Genomic DNA, 20,867 nt, shown 5'->3' on the forward strand with positions numbered 1-20,867 from the left:
TAGTCATCTTTTTAGTCTCTCCTTGTATGGAAGCCATTCCAGACCCTGGGTAATTTTTGCTTCTCTTTTCTGAGCCGTTTCCAGTCCCCACAGCCTGACATCTGCGGATCGGAGATCCACGTCCCCTCCACTAGCAGGACATGTGGTGGACAGGAAAGCACGGCAGCCATGCAGCAAAGGGCTGAGACAGGGCATTCAGAGTAAGGCATGGAGCTGAAGCTCAGGATCTGACTTTGGGAGGGATAACAGCCATTTCAGCTCATCAGGGATGGACTCAGATGACTGAGAAAAATGCCAAGTCTTGAGCCCACACTCCCCAACAACTACAATAGACTCATCCATAGACACCATTGGGAACAGACCCAGGCTTGTATATAGGGGAAATTACCAACATTTACTCCAGGGGGAATTTTGTGCCACAACACAGTGCAGAATTTGCACATAATTTCATTTCCCCCCTCCCCCCAGAGCAGAATTAGTGCTGCAAAGCTGCTGGCTGTCAGTAGCAGATGCGGGACCTAGCAGAGCCTGGCTCTCCAGCTTGCAAATACATGACACTGCCAGGGCGAGGGGGAGCTGGACTTTTCCATGCAGGTGCAGTTCCCAGCATGTCCTGAAGGAAGAAAGTGGCATGCAGGAAACTCTGTACAAGCCTGGGACCCAGCATCAGGCTGTTTCTCCCTCTGGATCCCTGGGTTCTGGGTGGTAGGGGGTGCAGGTGTCTGGGGCACCCCCTTAGTCCCCCACAGCTGGACTCTGGGAGGGTAGGGGGTGTGGATGCCTAAGACTGGAGGGACAGAGATTTCTCCCAAAGATGGGCCCAGCTGATGTGTGTGACACACTCAGAGAGGTGCCCAACAAAAGCATAACAGAGAAACAGGAACTGGGTTGCTGTAGGAGTTTCTTTGACTCTCTACTCCTGGGGGAATCTTTTTTGCTGTCTGTATTGTTACAGACATACTGGCTGACAGGTAGTTTGAAAGAAGATACCAAAATAATTGAAACTGGTGTGATTATATTATTATTTTGACAAATAAAATATACAGAATTTTAAAATATTGTGTGCAGAATGTTTAATTTTTTAGTGCAGAATTCCCTAAGGAATACACATTACTACACCACTAAGTGGGTGACTTCCTACGTGAACACTTATTCCAAACAATGGCCTTTTTCGTTTAGATTACATCCCCTTGGAAGTAACACTGGTAGGTTTTCCTGGATAGACACACCCTAGCTCTGAGATTTCAATCAAGTTTTGCAAAACCAACCAAATGCTACAGCTGCTGCACACGTGTACAGCGTCCACTGACTTCAGTAGCAGCTGAACCCGAAGAGCTACAACTGTGCTGAGCTCCACTGTGCCAAACTCAGCCCTGTTTGTAAGCCTCGACTTTTGTTCAACCAAGAGCGGTGAACAATTTAAATGTCAGATGCTACAGTAATGGGGGCAATACATGGAGCCTGACAACCTTTGACACAATGCCACCTACAGCAAAATAAAACCTGGATACAGAAGACACTCCATCCACTACAGAAATGCAGCTGCTTCTAGGGAGGACTGTGTTACAGAGCTCTCCATCTCCACTTGCTGATGGTGGTAATAAAAGCATTTCAGTTTATGGAGGAGAATGCTGACACACGGAATAAAAATACAGAGAAAAGTTATCCCGTTCCACTTTGAGCTAACATGTAGGTCCCAGCTTACAGCATGAGGAGACCACCAGCCATTGTACTTACTGCTTTTCCAGGATAGGCTATATGGCAAGGACTTGGGTGCTCTCATGCCTGACGTTAGGTTATTCTTTTGTTCCATTATTACGCTGGACCCAGGGCTGAAAGAGATCAAATACGAATTATCCTACACATGTGTACTTCTTTTAGCCAAGTACCTTTTACTATAAATATTCAAGTATTTTTCTAAAACTGAAGACAACAGAGTATGTTAATTTAAACAAACCTTCATGCAATCAGAACAGTTACTTCTCCTCGCAAAGGCTAGAGAAAAGTGTGCAACATGTTGATGCCATCTACTTTGACTAAAATCCCCAGAATCAGTCATCCAGACAAGAAAGAAATAAGCCAAAGACAGCAAGAAAAACCAGAGTTAAAGCTTGATCATCAGTATTGCACTGCCCTCAACTGTAAATGGCATCTCAGCACACATGCCCTAGTCATCTCTATACATGCAGACTTCATGCAGACGTCTAACAGTGAATGCCAGTGAAAATGAGATAGGATCAGAGGCTAAAATAGGGAAAGAACAAGTTAAAAATTACTTAGACAAGTTAGATGTCTTCAAGTCAGCAGGGCCTGATGAAATACATCCTAAAATATTCAAGGTGCTGTCTGAGGAGATATCTGAGCCATAAGCAATTATCTTTGAAAAGTCATGGAAGACAGGAGATTCCAGAGGACTGGAAAAGGGGCAAATATAGCGCCAAATCTATAAAAAGGGGAATAAGGACAACTTGGGGAATTACAGACCAGTCAGCTTAACATCAGTACCCGAGAAGATAATGGAGCAAATAATTAAGCAATCAAATTGCCGAATCCTAGAAAATAATAAGGCGATAAGGAACAGTCAGCATGGATTTGCCAAGAACAAATCGTGGCAAAACCAACCTAATAGCTTTCTTTGACAGTGTAACAAGCCTTGTGGATGGGGGAGGGTAATGGTAGATGTGGTGTATCTTAAGTTTAATAAGGCTTTTGATATGGTCTCGCATGACCTCCTCATAAACAAACTAGGGAAATACAACCTAGATGGAGCTCCTACAAGGTGGGTGAATAACTGGTTGGAAAATCGTTCCCAGAGAGTAGGTGGCTCACAGTCAAGCTGGAAGGGCATATTGAGTGGGGTCCCACAGGGATCAGTTCTGGGTCCGCTTCTGTTCAGTATCTTCATCAGCAATTTAGATAATGGCATAGAGAGCACATTTATAAAGTTTGCAGACAATACCAAGCTGCAAGGGGTTACAAGTACTTTGGGGGATAGGATTAAAATTCAAAATGATCTGGACAAACTGGAGAAATGGTCTGAAGTAAATAGGATGTGTAACACTCCGTATTCATCATAGTGTTATTATTAGGATCATTGATTATGGCATAATTATGATGTTTTGTACAAGATCGGTCATGTAAGGTGTCATTGGAAAAATTATGATTTGCTGAATATGATTATCCTATTTGTATGCATGTATCATTTTTGTATTTGAAGTTATGAATATTGACTAGGTATCTGTATTTCAAAGGGGCTTACTCTGGAAAACACCCACAGCCAGCCTTTCAGGTACAACAGTGAAGAAGCCAAACAGTGCTAATGGCTCATCAACAAAGACAATGGACTGTGGAATAGCTTAGCCTTCCTGTGGAAGGCCACTCTGTAAGTTATGGCTGCTATGACTCTGCAAGGGCACGTGACCAGACCATGCTTCTGGACTCCATTTGGGGTACCTGAATTTTTCCACAAACTGGTCTGGGAACCAAGTTTGAAACAGAGCTCCTGCCATATGAAAAAGCTATATAAGGCAAGGAGTGACATCATTGGTTGTTCTTCACTTCCCCACAACTCAACAGAGAGAAGCTCTAAAAGAAAAAGTCTTGGAACAGGGTAGGAGATCCCAAGCTGCAAAACAAATGCAGCTTGTCCCTTAAGAATCTGCAAGCCTGACTATCATCAGCCAGGGTGAGAATTTGTTAATTCATATCCAATCTTTCTAGTATTTTCGGCTTATAGTTTGCAGTTCTGTTTATTTACGAGGTAATCTGCTTTGGTCTGTTTTCTATCATTTATAATCTCTCTTTTGTAGTTAAACTTTTTTGCTTTATCTAAACTGGTATGCCTGTGACCAAAGCGTCTGGGGAAAAATCTCAGCCTGGTTAACACAAGTATGCATTGTCCTCTCCACATTGAAGGAATGGCGAACTGGGTAATAAATTCATACTGATTGGGGTTTTGATCAGGGCGGGATGGTACAGCTCTGGGGTCCCAGACTGGGGGTTATTTTGGCTGTAGCCTCTCTATTGCTGGATCATGCAGTGGCTGTCCAAAGCCTGCATGAAACTGCAGCTGGGTGTGTCCCTGCCTGTGTGAATGCTGCTGGGAGTGTAGGTCCAGGAGCAGTCTATAGCCTGTCACAGCAGCACAGTGCTGAGAGGGAGCCCAGGCTGGTGAGTCAGTGGAACCCTAGTCCCAGGTGGCACCCCTGGGGGAACCCGTCACAGGATGAAATTCAATAAGAACAAATTCAGAGTACTCCACTATCAGTTGCACACATACAAAATGGGAAATGACTGCCTAGGATGGAGTACTGAAGAAAAGGATCTGAGGGTCATACTGGATCACAAGCTAAATAGGAGTCAACATCATTCTGAGATGCATTAGCAGAAGTGTTGTAAGCAAGACATGAGAAGTAATTCTTCTGCTCTACTCCATGCTGATTAAATGTCATCTGGAGTATTGTGTCCAATGATTGGTGCCACATTTCAGGAAAGATGTGGACAAATTGAAGGAAGTTCAGAGAAGAGCAACAAAACTGATTAAAGGTCTAGAAAACATGACCTATGGGGGAAGATTGAAAAAAAATTGGGTTTGTTTAGCCTGGAGAAGAGAAGACTGAGGAGGGACATAACGGTTTTCAAGTAGAGAAAAGGTTGCTACAAGGAAAAGGGAGAAAAACTGTTCTCTTTAACCACTGAGAATAGGACAAGAAACAATGGGCTTAAATTTCAGCAAGGGCGGTTTAGGTTTGACAGGAAGTTTTTCCTTTTGTCCAAGTGGTTGAGCACTGGAATAAATTGCTTAGGGAGGCTGCAGAATCTCCATCACTGGAGATTTTTAAGAGCAAGTTAGACAGACAGTTGTGAGGGATGGTCTAGATCAGTGGTTTTCAAACTTTTTTTCTGGTGACCCAGTTGAAAAAAAATTGTTGATGCCCGCGATCCAAAGGAGCTGGGGATGAGGAGTCTGGGGTGTGGGCTGCGGCCAGGAATGAGGGGCTCAGAGTGTGGGAGGGGGTCAGGGCTCTGGGCTGGGGCTGCAGGAGGGGGCTCTGGGTTGGGGGGGTTCAGAGCTGGGGCAGGGGTGTGGTGTTATCTCGGGAGGCTCCTGGTCAGCGGTGCAGCTGGGGTGCAGAGGCAGGCTTCCTGCCTTTCCTGGCACCGCGGACAACACTGCACCCCGGAAGCGGCCAGCAGCATGTCTGGCTCCTAGGCGCAGGGGTGCAAGTAGCTCCGCATGGCTCTCGCCCACAGGCATTGCCCCACCCAGCTCCCACTGGCCGGGAACTGGCCAATGGGAGTGCAGAGCCTGTGCTCGGGGCGGGGGCAGCGCATGGAGCCCTGGGGCTCACCCTCCACCTAGGAGCTGGACCTGCTGCTGGCCACTTCCAGGGCACAGTGCAGTGTCGGAACAGCTAGGGACTAGCCTGCCTTAGCTGGGCAGCACCACCGACGGGACTTTTAACAGTCAGCAGTGCTGACGAGAGCCGCTGCGACCCAGTGCCCTTCATTCCGCAACCCAGTTCTGGGTCACGACCCGCAGTTTGAAAACCACTGGTCTAGATAATACTTAGTCCTGCCATGAGTGCATGGGACTGGACTAGAGGACCTCGAGGTCCCTTCAGCCCTACAATTCTATGTCACTGTTACAGGCTGTAGAAGTTCATATGTTGATGACCTCTGATTAGACAGGTAAGGCACAGTACAATGATTTGGGTGTTCAGGGGTGAGACAGAGATAATGACCAGACACATTGTGCTTCATTTTCCAATCCCACATTGTGATTACACAAACAACAAAATGATTATTTCTGACTCAGGCCATGAGAGATTAGATTAGCTGTCAGAAGTTTTAGGCTTAAACAGCTGACATCAGTCTGCATTTCTATCAAGCCCAGCGTAACAGTTTAGTGTTTAATACCCCCCCCCCCACAAATACAGAACCAGTGGGGATTGAACCCACGACCATCAGCACTAAGAGTACTACAGTAGAACTAGAGGAGTAACCATTATCTGGTAGCAACAGTATGTTCTTATACTCTCATATGGATCTGCCACTAAAAGGAGACAGGAAACATTGACCCAGGGGCACAGGACTGTTGAGTCATGCCAGTGGGAACGCCCCCACCATCACCCCAAAAATAGGATTCATAAAGTAAATTGCATCTTCCCAACAACACAGCAGCATGAGTTCAAAGTAGTCTGAAAGCACATCATTTATGGAAAGCACTGTCACAAGAAATACACCTTTTGCTACCTGTTGTTTACGTCACTACTGAACGTGCCCCAAACGAAAGTAGAATTTGATTGCTCCTGTAGATCTGCCAAAAGGAAACAGACATCACTGTGGCTCAGTACTGAGTAACTTCTGCAAGCGTCATAGCAACATCAAATAAGAAATACGACAGAGACGCTGCTAGGTTTACAAAACGGAATGAGAATTTTCTACGGCTTGGCATAAGTGACAGCAGAGCAGACATTTAACTGAGAAATATAAAGTGTAAAGGTTATCATCAATTTCCATTTTCATCAAAGCACAGATGGTGCAACAGACTACATGGAAAACAACAGAAGTTCTGTAAAGAATAGAAGGCATGTGGAAGAGCCTGTGAAGCAGGAGAACTTAATTTGTTCAGGGACAGTATAATTGGGTGTCCCAACACATGATCTGTGCAGAAGGATCTATGGGACCTCTCTCTCCTAGTCCATGTGACTTCTTTGGGGACAAGAAGAAGGGAATAGCAGGCGCTGACAGCCCGTGTCCTCAACCTACTTCCTTACCTCTATCCCAATCTTCGTCACATGGGGGCGGCTGCCACATGCTGACAATGTTCATCTTCTCTCCCTGGCAGTTATTTGAGTGACTCACTTAAAGCAAAGAAGAGTCTTAGTGAGAAAATCTTTTTGGATAAAATAAAATCCTATTTTAGGTACATTAATCATTTTTTGACCTAGCTGTAGAATAGCTCTAGGCCTTGGAGAGGAGCAGCATACACTGGAAGCTGATCAGGTACTCCCCTAGTCTTAGGAGCAAAACTCTTGAGGCCAGGGATGGGCATCTTGAAGGTAGCAAAGGGATACAAAATCCATGAGAACCCTTTGGTGGGTCATACCTTAAGAGGCTATATATTGTCTAACTCAGAAAGGTTTGCTACAACACCGAATGTTTGGCAAGCCAAATCAAATGATCTGGCAGGGTGGATGTGGCCCCCATTTGCCAATGCCTGTTTTAGGCCTTTTCTAAAGCTAAACAATTCTGCACACATCTTTCAGCAATGGTGCAGCTGCTCCAACATACGAATTGGGAGAGGGTTCAGGTGTGTTTCTACTGTCATGTCACAAAAATCTTCTCAGGGTTTTTTCACTACTGTCATGCTCTAAGCCCTGTCTACATTAACATGCACATCATTGCTATCTTCAGTACAACTCTACATTTGCCAGAGAATAGGTACGTTTTCCAGTGTAGTGATAGCCGTATAGATATCAGTGGGGGGAAGAACTGGAACACGACCCACATAACCAAGTGATTTAGGTGCTGGGCTGACAGACCTGGATAGTGAACTCCTCATCACAGAGCAGACAGCATGGGCAGTGGTAGGGAAGCTTCTCCATAGTCCCCTCCCCAACTTGCCCCACTCTGAACTGGAGGAACCCAACTCCTGTTGGGAAAGTTATTCAGCCTCCCTGGCTCAGTCATGGCTTTTCTGCTAAGATAGTCAAGTAGGATGTAACAGAAGGGAGGATTGTTATGATCTAGACACTTGTCCATTAAGAACTGGACTGAGACCAATTTATTTCACATATGCCACTAGACAGGCTATAAAGATTTTTGGTCACTATCAGGTCAGATCTGCACTGGAGACCCACCTTTCTCATGGCCACTATCTTTCCTCTCTAAGCCATCCAGATTCCCAACTAGATCTCATTCAACACACACAGTTTATGGCATAATGCACAATTCCCATTTTAATGCTAAAATCTCTGGCAGATAACACATGTAATGCAAGCCAGTTGCCTCTCAGATGCTTAGGAGAATTTCCATGGACACAGAATGAATGAAACTCAAGCCTTCAAGGACTCCTGCTACTTCAGGATCATGAAGCACTACAGGTAAAGGGTTGCTTATGGAATAATAGAGCATTAAAACAATCTAACATTAACAGCAAAAGTTACGTTAGAACTCCGTTAGCCCAAGAGTTCCCAAAGTGAGTTTACAGAGCCAAAGGAGTCTACTATTTTCTCACCAATGTCTTCCTCAATGCAGCTTTTGTCATCACAGCTTGATATATGATGGCTGATCTCAGCTCGGGGAACCTGATGGCGGGCATTAAAGGGGCATGTGTCTAGCTGCTTTGCAATTTCAGGGTGGTTCTAGAGAAACAGAAAAAGCATGTGCTATCTCACTGAATTCACCCAAACCCTTGTGTTTTCTAATCACCAGTGAAGGGTTTGTGCAATCTGCATCCTGAAATAGGTTGAAAAAATTAAAACAAGGAAAGTCAAACTTAGTTCAGGTCCTGAGCACAAAAGCAGTGGAAAAACAGCAAAGCATACGCATCCTTTATGCTACAGCCTATGTTTGTTTATTTTTACATTTAAACTACGCCCTGAATTTATCTGACTGAAGATCAGCCCCAGAACAAGCACAGTGAAACTGTTGCAGTGTCAGCACTGGCATGGTTCAATGCACAGATGAAATTGCCCTAAGAAGCCGACCTGGGGAGTAAGTGCTTTGAAACCCTAAATAATTCAGCCACTTTATTTTTAAATTAAGTAAGCGACAAACTAGAGAACAAGAAGAAAGTCAAGGAAAGTGTGAATGATGGAGGCAACCTAGTGACAGAGGATGTGGAAAAAGCTAATGTACTTTTTTTGCCTCTGTCTTCACGAACAAGGTCAGCTCCCAGACTACTGCACTGGGCAGCACAGCGTGCGGAGGAGGTGACCAGCCCTCTGTGGAGAAAGAAGTGGTTCGGGACTATTTAGAAAAGCTGGGCGAGCACAAGTCCATGGGGCTGGATGTGCTGCATCCGAGAGTCCTAAAGGAATTGGCGGATACGACTGCAGAGCCACTGGCCATTCTCTTTGAAAACTCATGGTGATCGGGGGAGGTCCCGGATGACTGGAAAAAGGCTAATGTAGTGCCCATCTTTAAAAAAGGAAAGAAGGAGGATCCAGGGAACTACAGGCCAGTCAGCCTCACCTCAGTCCCTGGAAAAATCGTGGAGCAGGTCCTCAAGGAATCAATTCCGAAGCACTTAGAGGAGAGGAAAGTGATCAGGAACAGTCAGCATGGAGTCACCCAGGGCAAGTCATGCCTGACTAATCTAATTGCCTTCTATGACGAGAAAACTGGTTCTGTGGATGAAAGGAAAGCAGTGGACATGTTATTCCTTGACTTTAGCAAAGCTTTTGACATGGTCTCCCACAGTATTCTTGCCAGCAAGTTAAAGAAGTATGGACTGGATGAATGAACTATAAGGTGGATAGAAAGCTGGTTAGATTGTCGGGCTCAACGGGTAGCGATCAATGGCTCCATGTCTAGCTGGCAGCCGGTATCAAGTGGAGTGCCCCAAGGGTCGGTCCTGGGGCCGGTTTTGTTCAATGTCTTCATAAATAATCTGGAGGATGGCGTGGATTGCACCCTCAGCAAGTTTGCAGATGACACTAAACTGGGAGGAGAGGTAGATACACTGGAGGGTAGGGATAGAATACAGAGGGACCTAGACAAGTTGCAGGATTGTGCCAAAAGAAATCTGATGAGGTTCAACAGGGACAAGTGCAGAGTCCTGCACTTCGGAGCGAAGAATCCCATGCACCGCTACAGACTAGGGACCGAATGGCTCGGCAACAGTTCTGTAGAAAAGGACCTAGGGGTGACAGTGGACGAGAAGCTGGATATGAGTCAACAGTGTGCCCTTGTTGCCAAGAAGGCCAATGGCATTTTGGGATGTATAAGTAGGGGCATTGCCAGCAGAGCTAGGGACGTGATCGTTGCCCTCTACTCGACATTGGCGATGCCTCATCTGGAGTACTGTGTCCAGTTTTGGGCCCCACTCTACAAGAAGGATGTGAAAAAATTGGAAAACGTCCAGCGGAGGGCAACAAGAATGATTAGGGGACTGGAACACGTGACCTATGAGGAGAGGCTGAGGAAACTGGGATTGTTTAGTCTGCGGAAGAGAAGGAGAGGGGGATTTGATAGCTGCTTTCAACGACCTGAAAGGGGGTTCCAAAGAGGATGGATCTAGACTGTTCTCAGTGGTACCAGATGACCGAACGAGGAGTAATGGTCTCAAGTCGCAGTGGGGGAGGTTTAGGTTGGATATTAGGAAAAACTTTTTCACTAGGAAGGTGGTGAAGCACTGGAATGGGTTACCTAGGGAGGTGGTGGAATCTCCTTCCTGAGAAGTTTTTAAGATCAGGCTTGACAAAGCCCTGGCTGGGATGATTTAGTTGGGGATTGGTCCTGCTTTGAGCAGGGGGTTGGTCTAAATGACCTCCTGAGGTCCCTTCCAACCCCGATATTCTATGATAAGTCTCTGCCTGCGCTAGAGCTTAAGTCTTTGCAGTTAATTTAACCCTCCTGAAACAGGAGGGAAGTTACTCAATGTTCCAGCTGAGGCCACATCTATATTGGGAGCATTTTGCCAGTATAGGTAAACTAGTGTGGACATAGAAGAGCACTACTGGCCCCCACTGAATGAAGAGCCTTTACCCTTAGAAAAGAGCAAGAATACAAAGAGGAAGAACCCACTGCTCAGGCTTGCTCTGCATGGCTTTTATATTACTAGAGCTATGTTGGCTAGGGGTGTGATTCCTAACCAATACAATCAGACCAGTACATCATCTTTACACGTGGATGCAGTTATACCGGTATAAGTGCGCTTATACCAGTACAACTGATATACACTAGCACTGGAGAGCTTAAAATAAGATACTAGACTGAGAGGACAAAAGAAAGGAGCAGATTCTCCTCTTAAATATACAGCATTCTCGCCCAGGATAGAAGACTGCGAAGAGGGACTTGCAGACAGATGTACACTGAATAGAGTTATTAGCAATATAAAAAAAAAGATGGCTTAGCAGCTCTCCTGCTCTGATTGCAAAGTAAAGAATTAACTGCAACATCAGATCACTTCTGCTTTGGCCAGCCAGAAGGCATCCATATAACACTGGCTGCATTTGCTCCATGGCCTGAGTGGGAAGTAAATAGCCTGGTCCCATGAGTGAACTGTTGGAAGAGAATAGGATCCCATCACTGAGCTAGGTATTCTGAAGAACCTGTTTCGCCTTTCTTCAGGGTAAATGCACTGATCCGAAGGGCATTACTAAATATGAACTGGATGCTTTTACGAAGTGGTAAATGGATGAGCGATATAAATATGAAATAAAGACGGCTTCTTCCAGCCCAATAGCAAGTGAATGCATCCTTCTAGCAAAAGGCAGCACAGCATACTGAGCTCACCATGCATTAGCATTTGCAAAAATATGATTTCCCAAGTGCATTAGAGACCTTAACATCCCATCCTACCTTCCTGCACTTTATAAGATGATAGGGAAACCGACAGGCCCTGATTTGATGATCATTATCGTAGGGACATTGTATTAACCTCTCTGGATCCAAAGCATCAACTGGAAGAGAAGGAATAAAAAGACAAAAGAAAAAACATTCTGTAAAACAAGATTTAAGTTCATCATCAACACAATTAACAAGAGTGGAAGCATACTAGGTACTGGAGCTGCCCTCTAACGGGGTTAAGCCATCAATTTTTAATAGCCGAGACAAAAATGCTAAACTGCTAAGTTGGCACTCGCTGTGTGTACCCAACCAAATTCACTTCGGATTTTGGGTGAGTGGAATATTCAATTAAAAATGAGGAAAGCGCAATCAGTAGTGCAGAGTGGCCAGTACATATTAATGACTATACTTATGCAGAACAGTGAGCTGGAAATAAACATTACTATAAAAACCCTTGAAGCTACCAAATTAGCTAGTTGTACAGTAGTGACATGCTAAGGATTGGCAGAAGCACGGCACTCTGAAGTAAATCCTTTTGCATTTACCTTCAGACTCCAAGGCCATCTCTGCTGGATTAAGAAAAAAATCAAACTGAAACAAACATGTCTGGAGTAAAGGATGCAATTTGCACTACAGTGCACTTGGCCCTGTAAAGTGCAGAGGTTGGCAGGTGCTTAAGAGCCCAACACTCACTGAACATAGTGAGGGCCTAAGTCACAGGCACTTTTTGAAAATGTTCCCTCCTAGTCCATACTATGACCCAGAGACAGGCATGAATCACCTTAATCACTTAACAGTTACACAGAAGGGACAAGGTAGGGGAGGACCAACTTCTCATAGTGAGACACACAAGCTTTCAAGCATACATAGACCTCTTCTTCAGGATTCAGTTTGTGTCCATGCAGCAGCTTTCTTGCCATCACAAATGTGTCTCCCCTCACACCTTCCATGCTATTTATCCACGTTTGTATCAGAGTACAGAGGGCATGCACAGAAAGGAACATGGGCCAATGGACTGTGGGAGGTTTTCTAGATAGCTGGAAGTAAGGGGGACGGGGCAGACTGATTACAAAGATCAGTGTTTTTCAACCTTTTTGATACCAGGGACCAGCTTAGAATCATAGAATATCAGGGTTGGAAGGGACCTCAGGAGGTCATCTAGTCCAACCCCCTGCTCAAAGCAAGACCAACACCAACTAAATCATCCAAGCCAAGGCTTTCTCAAGCTGGGCCTTGAAAACCTCTAAGGATGGAGTTTCCACCATCTCCCTAGGTAACCCATTCCAGTGCTTCACCACCCTCCTAGTGAAATAGTGTTTCCTAATATCCAACCTAGACCTCCCTCACTGCAACTTGAGACCATTGTTTCTTGTTCTGTCATCTGCCACCACTGAAAACAGCTTTGCTCTATCCTCTTTGGAACCCCCCTTCAGGTAGTTAAAGACTGCTATCAAATTCCCCCTCACTCTTCACTTCTGCAGACTAAATAACCCCAGTTCCCTCAGCCTCTCCTTGTAAGTCATGTGCCCCAGCTCCTTAATAATTTTTGTTGCCCTCCGCTGGACTCCCTCCAATTTGTCCACATCCCTTCTGTAGTGGGGGGACCAAAACTGGACGCAACGCTCCAGGTGTGGCCTCACCAGTGCCAAATGGAGGGGAATAACCACTTCCCTCGATCTGCTGGCAATGCTCCTACTAATACAGCCCAATATACCATTGGCCTTCTTGAGAACAAGGGCACACTGCTGACTCATATCCAGCTTCTCATCCACTCTAATCCTCAGGTCCTTTTCTACACTGTAGCAGTGCATGGGATTTCCTTCCTTCCTTCCCAAGTGCAGAGTTCTGCACTTGTCCTTGTTGAACCTTATCAGATTTCTCTTGGCCCAATCCTCCAATTTGTCTAGGTCACTCTGGACCCTTCCCTACCTTCCAGCGTATCTACTTCTCCTCCCAGTTTAGTGTCATCTGCAAACTTGCTGAGGATGCAATTAATCCCATCATCCAGATCATTAATAAAGATGTTGAACAAAACCAGCCCCAGGACTGATCCCTGGGGCACTCCGAATGATACCAACTGCCAACTAGACATGGAGCCATTGATCACTACCCGTTGAGCCCGACAATCTAGCCAGCTTTCTATCCACCTTATAGTCCATTCATCCAATCCACGCTACTTTAACTTGCTGGCAACAATATTGTGGGAGACCGTATCAAAAGTTTTGCTAAAGTCAAGATATATCACATGCACTGCTTTCCCCATATCCACAGAGCCAGTTATCTCATCACGGAAGGCAATCAGGTTGGTCAGGCATCACTTGCCCTTGGTGAATCCAAAGCTTGCAGCCTTTCTAAACAGTGTCAGGGAGATCTGAGGGACAGGCCATTGAGAAAGACTGACACAGGTACTTCGTCACAAGTAGCCATTTGTCCTAAGTGGAAAGTGTCCTAGTGTTTGTATGAATACTGTGCGCGCCTCAGTTTTCCCTATGCGTTGCACAAGTATCTAGGTGGGGGGAGAAGGGTGTGGGACCTTTGCAGATACCCCGAGAGGGAAGGTGCAAGTGCCGTCTAGCTCCCTGGGCCCAGACAATAGTTGTATCCTGGCAACTGATTGCTGGGCCCCATCCTCTGCACGAGCCAGTTGGAGGAATTGGAGAACAAAGGGAGGTGGAGGCCAGGTGACCGGTTTGCCTGGGGAACAGCATACAAGATGGAGGAGGGGCAACTGGGTGTGACTGTAGGTGGGCTGCTGGAGGCTGGTCAGACTCCTGGTTTGGGACTCAGGAGGAGAGACCCATGGCTCTGGGGCTCCTCAAGATGAACTTTGCTGTAACTTCCTGCTTTCTGTGCTAAATAGATTCTGCTCTATGCTGTGTTCCAGACGACTAATAAACCCTTCTGTTTTACACCGCTGGCTGAGAGTCACTCCTGACTGCTGAAGTCGGGGTGCATGGCCCCTTTGGAGGGCGTGTAAGGTTTCCCCAGGTGTCCTATTCAGGTGGCTCACTGCAGGGAGCTTATGGTGTGCGACAGGGATGCTGAATGCTCCGAGGTCAGACCAAGGAGGAGCTGAAGCCCAGGAGGCTTGTCCTAGTGAGAGTGTGCCCCAAGGGGCAGTCACACTGCAAGAGGGTCCTGGTCTGGGGGCTAGTCTTCACCAGACTCACTGCAGCTGCGCTAATGTAGGGCAGTAGTGTAAACGCACTATGAAGACCAGAGAGCGCTTTCCTGTCAGCATAATTACTCCACCTCAGTGAAAGGTGGAAGCTATGACAGAATGAGAGTGTGTCCCACTGACTTAGTGCCGGTGCGGACAGCTCAGGGGGGTGGCTTTTTCATATCCGTGACTGACACAAGTTACATCAACTTAAGCGGAAGCGTAGACAAGCCCTGAACTTCATTCAATGGTTCCAGAGCACCAAGCCCGTGCATCCATGAACTACTACTATGGGGGGAAAAAAGTCCCCAATGCCTCAAACCAACACCATATACCTGGCTAGGCCTCTGGAGAGGGCAGCACCCTTACCTGACCATGGTACTAATTAGGGCTGTCGATTAATCACAGTTAACTCACGCGATTAACTCAAAAAAAATTAAAAAAAAAAAAATGAATCGCACAGTTACATTTCAATTGGTATTCTATTGTGTGTGTGTATTAAACATTTTCGGGTGTATTCCACATTTTCAAATATATTGATTTCAATTACAACACAGAATACAAAATGTACAGTGCTCACTCTATTCTATTTATTACAAATATTTGCACTGTAAAAATGATAAACAAAAGAAATCTCATTTTTCAATTCACCTCATACAAGTACTGACGTGCAATCTCTTTATTGTGAAAGTGCAACTTACAAATATAGATTTTTCTGTTACATAACTGCACCCAAAAACAAACCCAATGTAAAACTTTAGACCTTACAAGTCTCCTCACTCCTACCTCTTGTTCAGTCAGTCACTGAGAGAAACAAGTCTGTTGACATTTATGGGAGATATGCTGCCCACTTCTTATTCACAATGTCACCTGAAAGTGAGAACAGGCGTTTGTATGGCACTTTTGTAGCCGGCATTGCAAGGTGTTTACATGCCAGAGGTGCTGAACATTCGTATGCCCCTTCATGCCTCGGCCACTGTTCCAGAGGACATGCTTCCATGAGGATGACACTTGTTAAAAAAATAATGGGTTAAATAACATGTGACTGAATTCCTTGGGGGAGAGCGGTGCGCCCCCTGCACTGTTTCACCCGCATGCTGCCACAGATTTTCTGTTATAGCAGTCGCAGATGAATACCCAGCAAATGATGTTCATTTTAAGAACACTTTCACTGCAGATATGACCAAACACAAAGAAGGTACCAATCTGAGATTTCTAAAGATAGCTACAATACTCGACCCAAGGTTTAAGAATCTGAAGTGCCTTCCAAAATCTGAGAGGGACGAGGTGTGGAGCATGCTTTCAGAAGTCTTAAAAGAGCAATACTCCAATGTGGAAACTACAGATCTAAACCACCAAAAGAGAAAAATCAGCCTTCTGCTGGTGGCATCTAACTCAGATGATGAAAGTGAACATGTGTGGGCCACACTGCTTTGGATCGTTATTGAGCAGAACTCATCAGCGTGGACACATTTTCTCCTGCAAATGTAAACAAACTTGTTTGTCTTAGCAATTGGCTGAACAAGAAGCAAGACTGAGTGTACTTGTAGGCTCTAAAGTTTTACATTGCATTCTCAAACAAAACAATTTTTTTTGTACATAATTCTACATTTGCGAGTTCAACTTTCATGATAAAGAGATTGCACTATATTACTTGTATTAGGTCAAGTGAAAAACACTATTTCTTTTGTTTTTTTGTACAGTATAAATATTTGTAATGAAAAATAAATATAAGTGAGCACTGTACACTCTGTATTCTGTGTTGTAATTGAAATAAATATATTTGAAAATGTAGAAAACATCCACAAATGTTTAAATGGTATTCTATTATTTTTAAGTGCGCTATTACATTTTTCAATTGCTTGACAGCCCTAGTACTAACAGGATATTAACCATGTTGCGTCTGTAGCAAAACGCATTTTGGAGCCAGCCACTGGGAATAAAGTCTATTATGAATTATGGCAAGGACAGGGCCTTAATAAGAACCGTCACTTCACTGGGATGATCCCCAGGAAATTGATTTAGGCCCTGGCTGCACAAGACATGACTGTAGCTTTATAACCAGTTTGTACCCCACACAGCAAATTTGATCTGCTAGTTGGATCATCCATTTCTCCAGACCACAGACATGCTGCAGCTGGGGGACATAGTCCTCTAGGTCAATGTGGGAACTCACAAACCATGATGCACACTGTGGAGGACTGCAAAATGGCAACTTCCTGGAGCTCTTCATGCCTTGAACATCACTGATAAGAACGCTGCGGCTTGGCCGGATTGCATACACTAAATTAATAAAACGAACCACACACAGCTGAGTTACGCCCCCACTCCAGCCTTCCTGGCTCACAAAGGTTGGGGCATGATGTAGAGTATCTGCACCCAATACACTGCCTAGAAGCATTTGTCTCAGAACACCCAGGCCCCGACCCAACAACTACATATTACCCAGCCGGTCTCACACCCACCTTGAAAAACCTAGGTATTGTTTCTTGCTGTGATATTGACCCACATCATCCTTTATTGCCTCTAACGTTTGTGTGGTTTTGAATTGCAAGACCACCGCTGCACCTGGTTTTGGGTCCCAGAATGAAAGAAGTTGTGAACTGCTGCTCTAATACACAGAAGCATATATTCACCAAACTTAATGCCTATAGCGGAAAGTTACTCCACTCCCTCCTTTAACCAAGTTTAAGATACTTTCAAAGATCGAAGCGATCTCTCACTGTATCTTTGCAGGAACCATGAATAGAAACAGAGAATTGCAGGACTGGAAGGGACCTCGAGAGGTCATCTAGGCCAGTTCCCTGCATGAATATTAGAAGCCAGCAAAGAAACACTTACCATAGTTGCCTTCTAAATCCATTTGACTGATGCTGAAAGAACTGAAGCTTTGTTGGAGGACGCTTTGAGCCAGTCTCTGAGTGTCACTCTCCTCCTAAAAATATCAACCCTACAGACGAAAAATGAGGAGATTCACAGATTTCTAAGGCCAGAAGAGAATTATGATAATCTAGGAGTGGTTTTTAACCTGCCACTGGCAGACCCCTGGGGGTTCACAGATTATGTCTAGGATTTCCAAAGGGGTCCTGCTCCTCCATTCAAAATTTTTTAGGAGTCCTCAAATGAAAAAAAGTTGAAAACTACTGATCTAGGCTGACCTTCTGTAGAACACAAGGCATAGGACTGCCAGGAATTAATTCCCATTTGACCTAGAGCAGATCTTTTTGAAATCAAAATTGGATGTCTTTTGAAAATTTGATGGAGAATCTACAACAGTTGGTAATTTTTCCAATGGTTAATTATCCTCACTGTTAAAAATAAACCTTATTTCCATTCTGCATTTTTCTAGCTTCAACTTCCAGGCACTGGAAATAACTTTAAAGTCATTTCAATTTATCCATCACAGCTATTAAGTGTCAAAGATCAACTGCACTACAGCAAGTGGTAGACTTTACAACTACGCTGTGCAGGCATAGGATACAAGCTTATTCTTGGGGGCCCACGTATAATGTAGGGTACCGGGAACCACGTATTCTTGTGCTCCACAGAGAAAAGGTTTCCTCCAAGATGCTAAAATCCACAGATTTTTGTCAGAAACATCCTCTTTTCCCAATACATTTAAGAGGATTCAAAGAACCAGTTCCCAAGAAAAATTAAGCCATGTATTTGGGGAGCTCAGTTATCTTTTCTTATACACACTTAAAGTAATACTCCATCCTGAGCCCCTCCACCTTCCTGAGAGGTCAACACTTTTACACCTACCTTGTGGCTCATGATCTGTATGAAGAACTTGGTTCCTGATGTTTTAGTTAAAACAAACAAACAAACAAACAACACAAACAACACAAAGAGTTAGATTCTCTCCTGTCTTCACTGCAATTCATACAATTTGAATGCATCAGTCCTCTAAAAAAAATCCTTCCCCCCAAGATTATAAGTCTAAATAAGAGAGAATTTAAAGGACTGCACAGTCTAGAGACAACCTGAATCTCAGATTTGGTTGCTCATCAGAAAATATGTTTGCTACCCCGCCGGCCCAGCCGGGGAAAGGGGAAGGGGGAGGGAGGGGGAAGGGCTACCCGGCTGGGGGGAGGGGGAGGGACAAGGGCTACCCGGCCGGGGGGAGGGAAGAGGGAATAGGTTACCGGCCCAGGGGAGGGGAGGGGAACCCGGCAGGAGGCGTTACCCAGCAGACTTTGCGCCGAACCAGGGGCGCGTGGTCTCAGTGCGAAGGCGGCTCCTGGAGCTCCGGAGCAGGCACCGCGAAGCTCCCTTGTCCTGCGCCGTGAGACCACAGCGAGGTGCTCACGCCCCCTCCCCTCCCCTCCCCTCCCCTCCCCTCGGGCACCCCAGCGAGGCTCCAACCGCCCCCTCCCCTCGGGCACCCCAGCGAGGCTGCTCAAGTCAGCCCGCCCGCGGAAGGGGCGGAGCGGGAGGGGCCTGGGCACTCGGCGCAGGGGTTAGCTGGCGCCCCCCAGGGTCGGGCTTGGATTGGAGCAGGCCGTGTTGGGAGGGCGGGGCGAATGGGGGAGTGCGGCTAAGGGGCCATGGTGCAGGCTGGGACAGCAGTGGTGGCAGGGGATGGAGCGCAGCCTGGATGGTAGAGCAGTGCATGCTGGGAACGTGGGTCAGAGGTGGAGCGGTGCAGGCTGGGACAGCAGGTGAGGGGCAGGAGCAGTGCATGCTGGGAACGTGGGTCCGAGGTGGAGCGGTGCAGGCTGGGACATCAGCTGAGAGGGGAGCAGTGCACTCTGGGAGTGCAGCTTGAGGGTCTGGGAGCTGTTTATGCTTAGGGTTACCAACTTTCTAATTGCACAAAACCAAACACCCTGCCCCTGCGCCTGCCCCTGCCCCCCTCTCGCTACATTCCCCCTCCCTCGGTGGCTCGCTCTCCCCTGCCCTCAATCACTTTCGCTGGGCTGGGGCAGGGGATTGGAGTATGGGAGGGGTGAGGGCTCTAACTGGGGGTGCAGACTCTGGGGTGGGGCCAGAAATGAGGGGTTCAGGCAGGAGGGAGCTCTGGGCTGGGGCAGGGAGCTGGAGTGCTGGAGGAGGTGAGGGTTCCAGCTGGAGTGCGGGCTCTGGGGTGGGGCTAGGGATGAGGGGTTTGGGCTGTAGGAGGGGGCTCCGGGCTGGGGGGTGAGGCCGAGGGATTCAGAGTGTGGGAGGAGGCTGTGGGTTCAGGCAAGGGGTTGGGGTGTGGGAGAGAGTGAGGGCTGGGGCTGGGGCTGGGGCTGAAGTCTCTGGGGTGTGGCCGGGGATGAGGGGTTTGGGGTGCAGGAGGGGCTCCAGGCTGGGGCTGAGGAATTCAGAGTACGGGAGGGGGCTGTGGGTTGAGGTAGGGGGTTGGGGTGCAGGATTGGGTATGGACTCCAGCTGGCGGTGCAGGCTCTGGGGTGGGGCTGGGGGTGCAGGACGGAGCTCTGGGTTTGGGGGAGTGGCTCAGGGCTGGAGCAGGGGGTTGGGGCACATGCTTACCTCAGTCAGCGGAGCTAAGGCAGGCTCCCTGCCTGTCCTGGCTCTGCGCTTGACTTGGAAGTGGCCAGCAGCAGGTCCAGCTCCTAGGCTGGGGGCCAGGAGGCTCGGTGCGCTGCTCTCACCCACAAGCACTGACACCCCCCCCCCCCACCGCCCGCTCCCATTGGCTGCAGTTCCCAACCAATGGGAGTGTGGAGCTGGTGCTCAGGGTGGGGGCAGCACACAGAGCCCCATGGCTCCCGCGCCTAGGAGCTGGACCTGCTGGCCGCTTCTGGGGCGCAACGCAGTGCCAGGACAGGTTGGGACCAGCCTGCCTTAGCCCTGAAGCACCGCCGACCGGACTTTTAACGGGACCCTTTTCAGGGTCCCTTTCCAACTGGGCGTTCCAGTCAAAAACCAGACACCTGGCAACCCTATGTATGCTGGGAGTGTGGGCAAGTAGGGAGGGGTGTCTGCTCATGAGTATGGGCTGCCCTGCTTAGACTAAGCTGCCCGGCCCATGCTGGGGCCTCTGGAAGTTGTCACTTCAGTACCATGATGTGCTTTTGCTCTGAAACGTGACTGGCTAAAAATGGCATCTCCTTAGCTGGCGTGTGTGTGTGTGTGTGTGTGTGTGTGTGTGTGTGTGTGTGTGTGTGTGTGTGTGTGTGTGTGTGTGTGTGTTGGAATCAGAGCTGTGATGGTAGTGACAAAAATGAGAAGGGGGAGG

General features: G+C 46.9%; 1 protein-coding gene across 1 annotated transcript in view; it reads right to left on the reverse strand.

The window, feature by feature from the left end:
- Window positions 1–1,528: 1,528 nt before the first annotated feature.
- Window positions 1,529–20,867, reverse strand: part of LOC141975324 (gametocyte-specific factor 1-like) — a 29,999-nt gene continuing 10,660 nt past the window's right edge. Inside the window, exons 2-8 of the mRNA XM_074935614.1 lie at window positions 17,522–17,615; window positions 11,533–11,633; window positions 8,243–8,369; window positions 6,780–6,866; window positions 6,256–6,319; window positions 1,706–1,832; window positions 1,529–1,588 (exon numbers count right to left, since the gene is read on the reverse strand). Coding sequence (XP_074791715.1) covers window positions 1,529–1,588; window positions 1,706–1,832; window positions 6,256–6,319; window positions 6,780–6,866; window positions 8,243–8,369; window positions 11,533–11,633; window positions 17,522–17,615 — 660 coding nt within the window. The remainder of the gene's footprint in view (window positions 1,589–1,705; window positions 1,833–6,255; window positions 6,320–6,779; window positions 6,867–8,242; window positions 8,370–11,532; window positions 11,634–17,521; window positions 17,616–20,867) is intronic.

Source organism: Natator depressus, chromosome 20 (assembly GCF_965152275.1).
Source record: "Natator depressus isolate rNatDep1 chromosome 20, rNatDep2.hap1, whole genome shotgun sequence".
NCBI classification, from domain to species: domain Eukaryota; kingdom Metazoa; phylum Chordata; order Testudines; family Cheloniidae; genus Natator; species Natator depressus.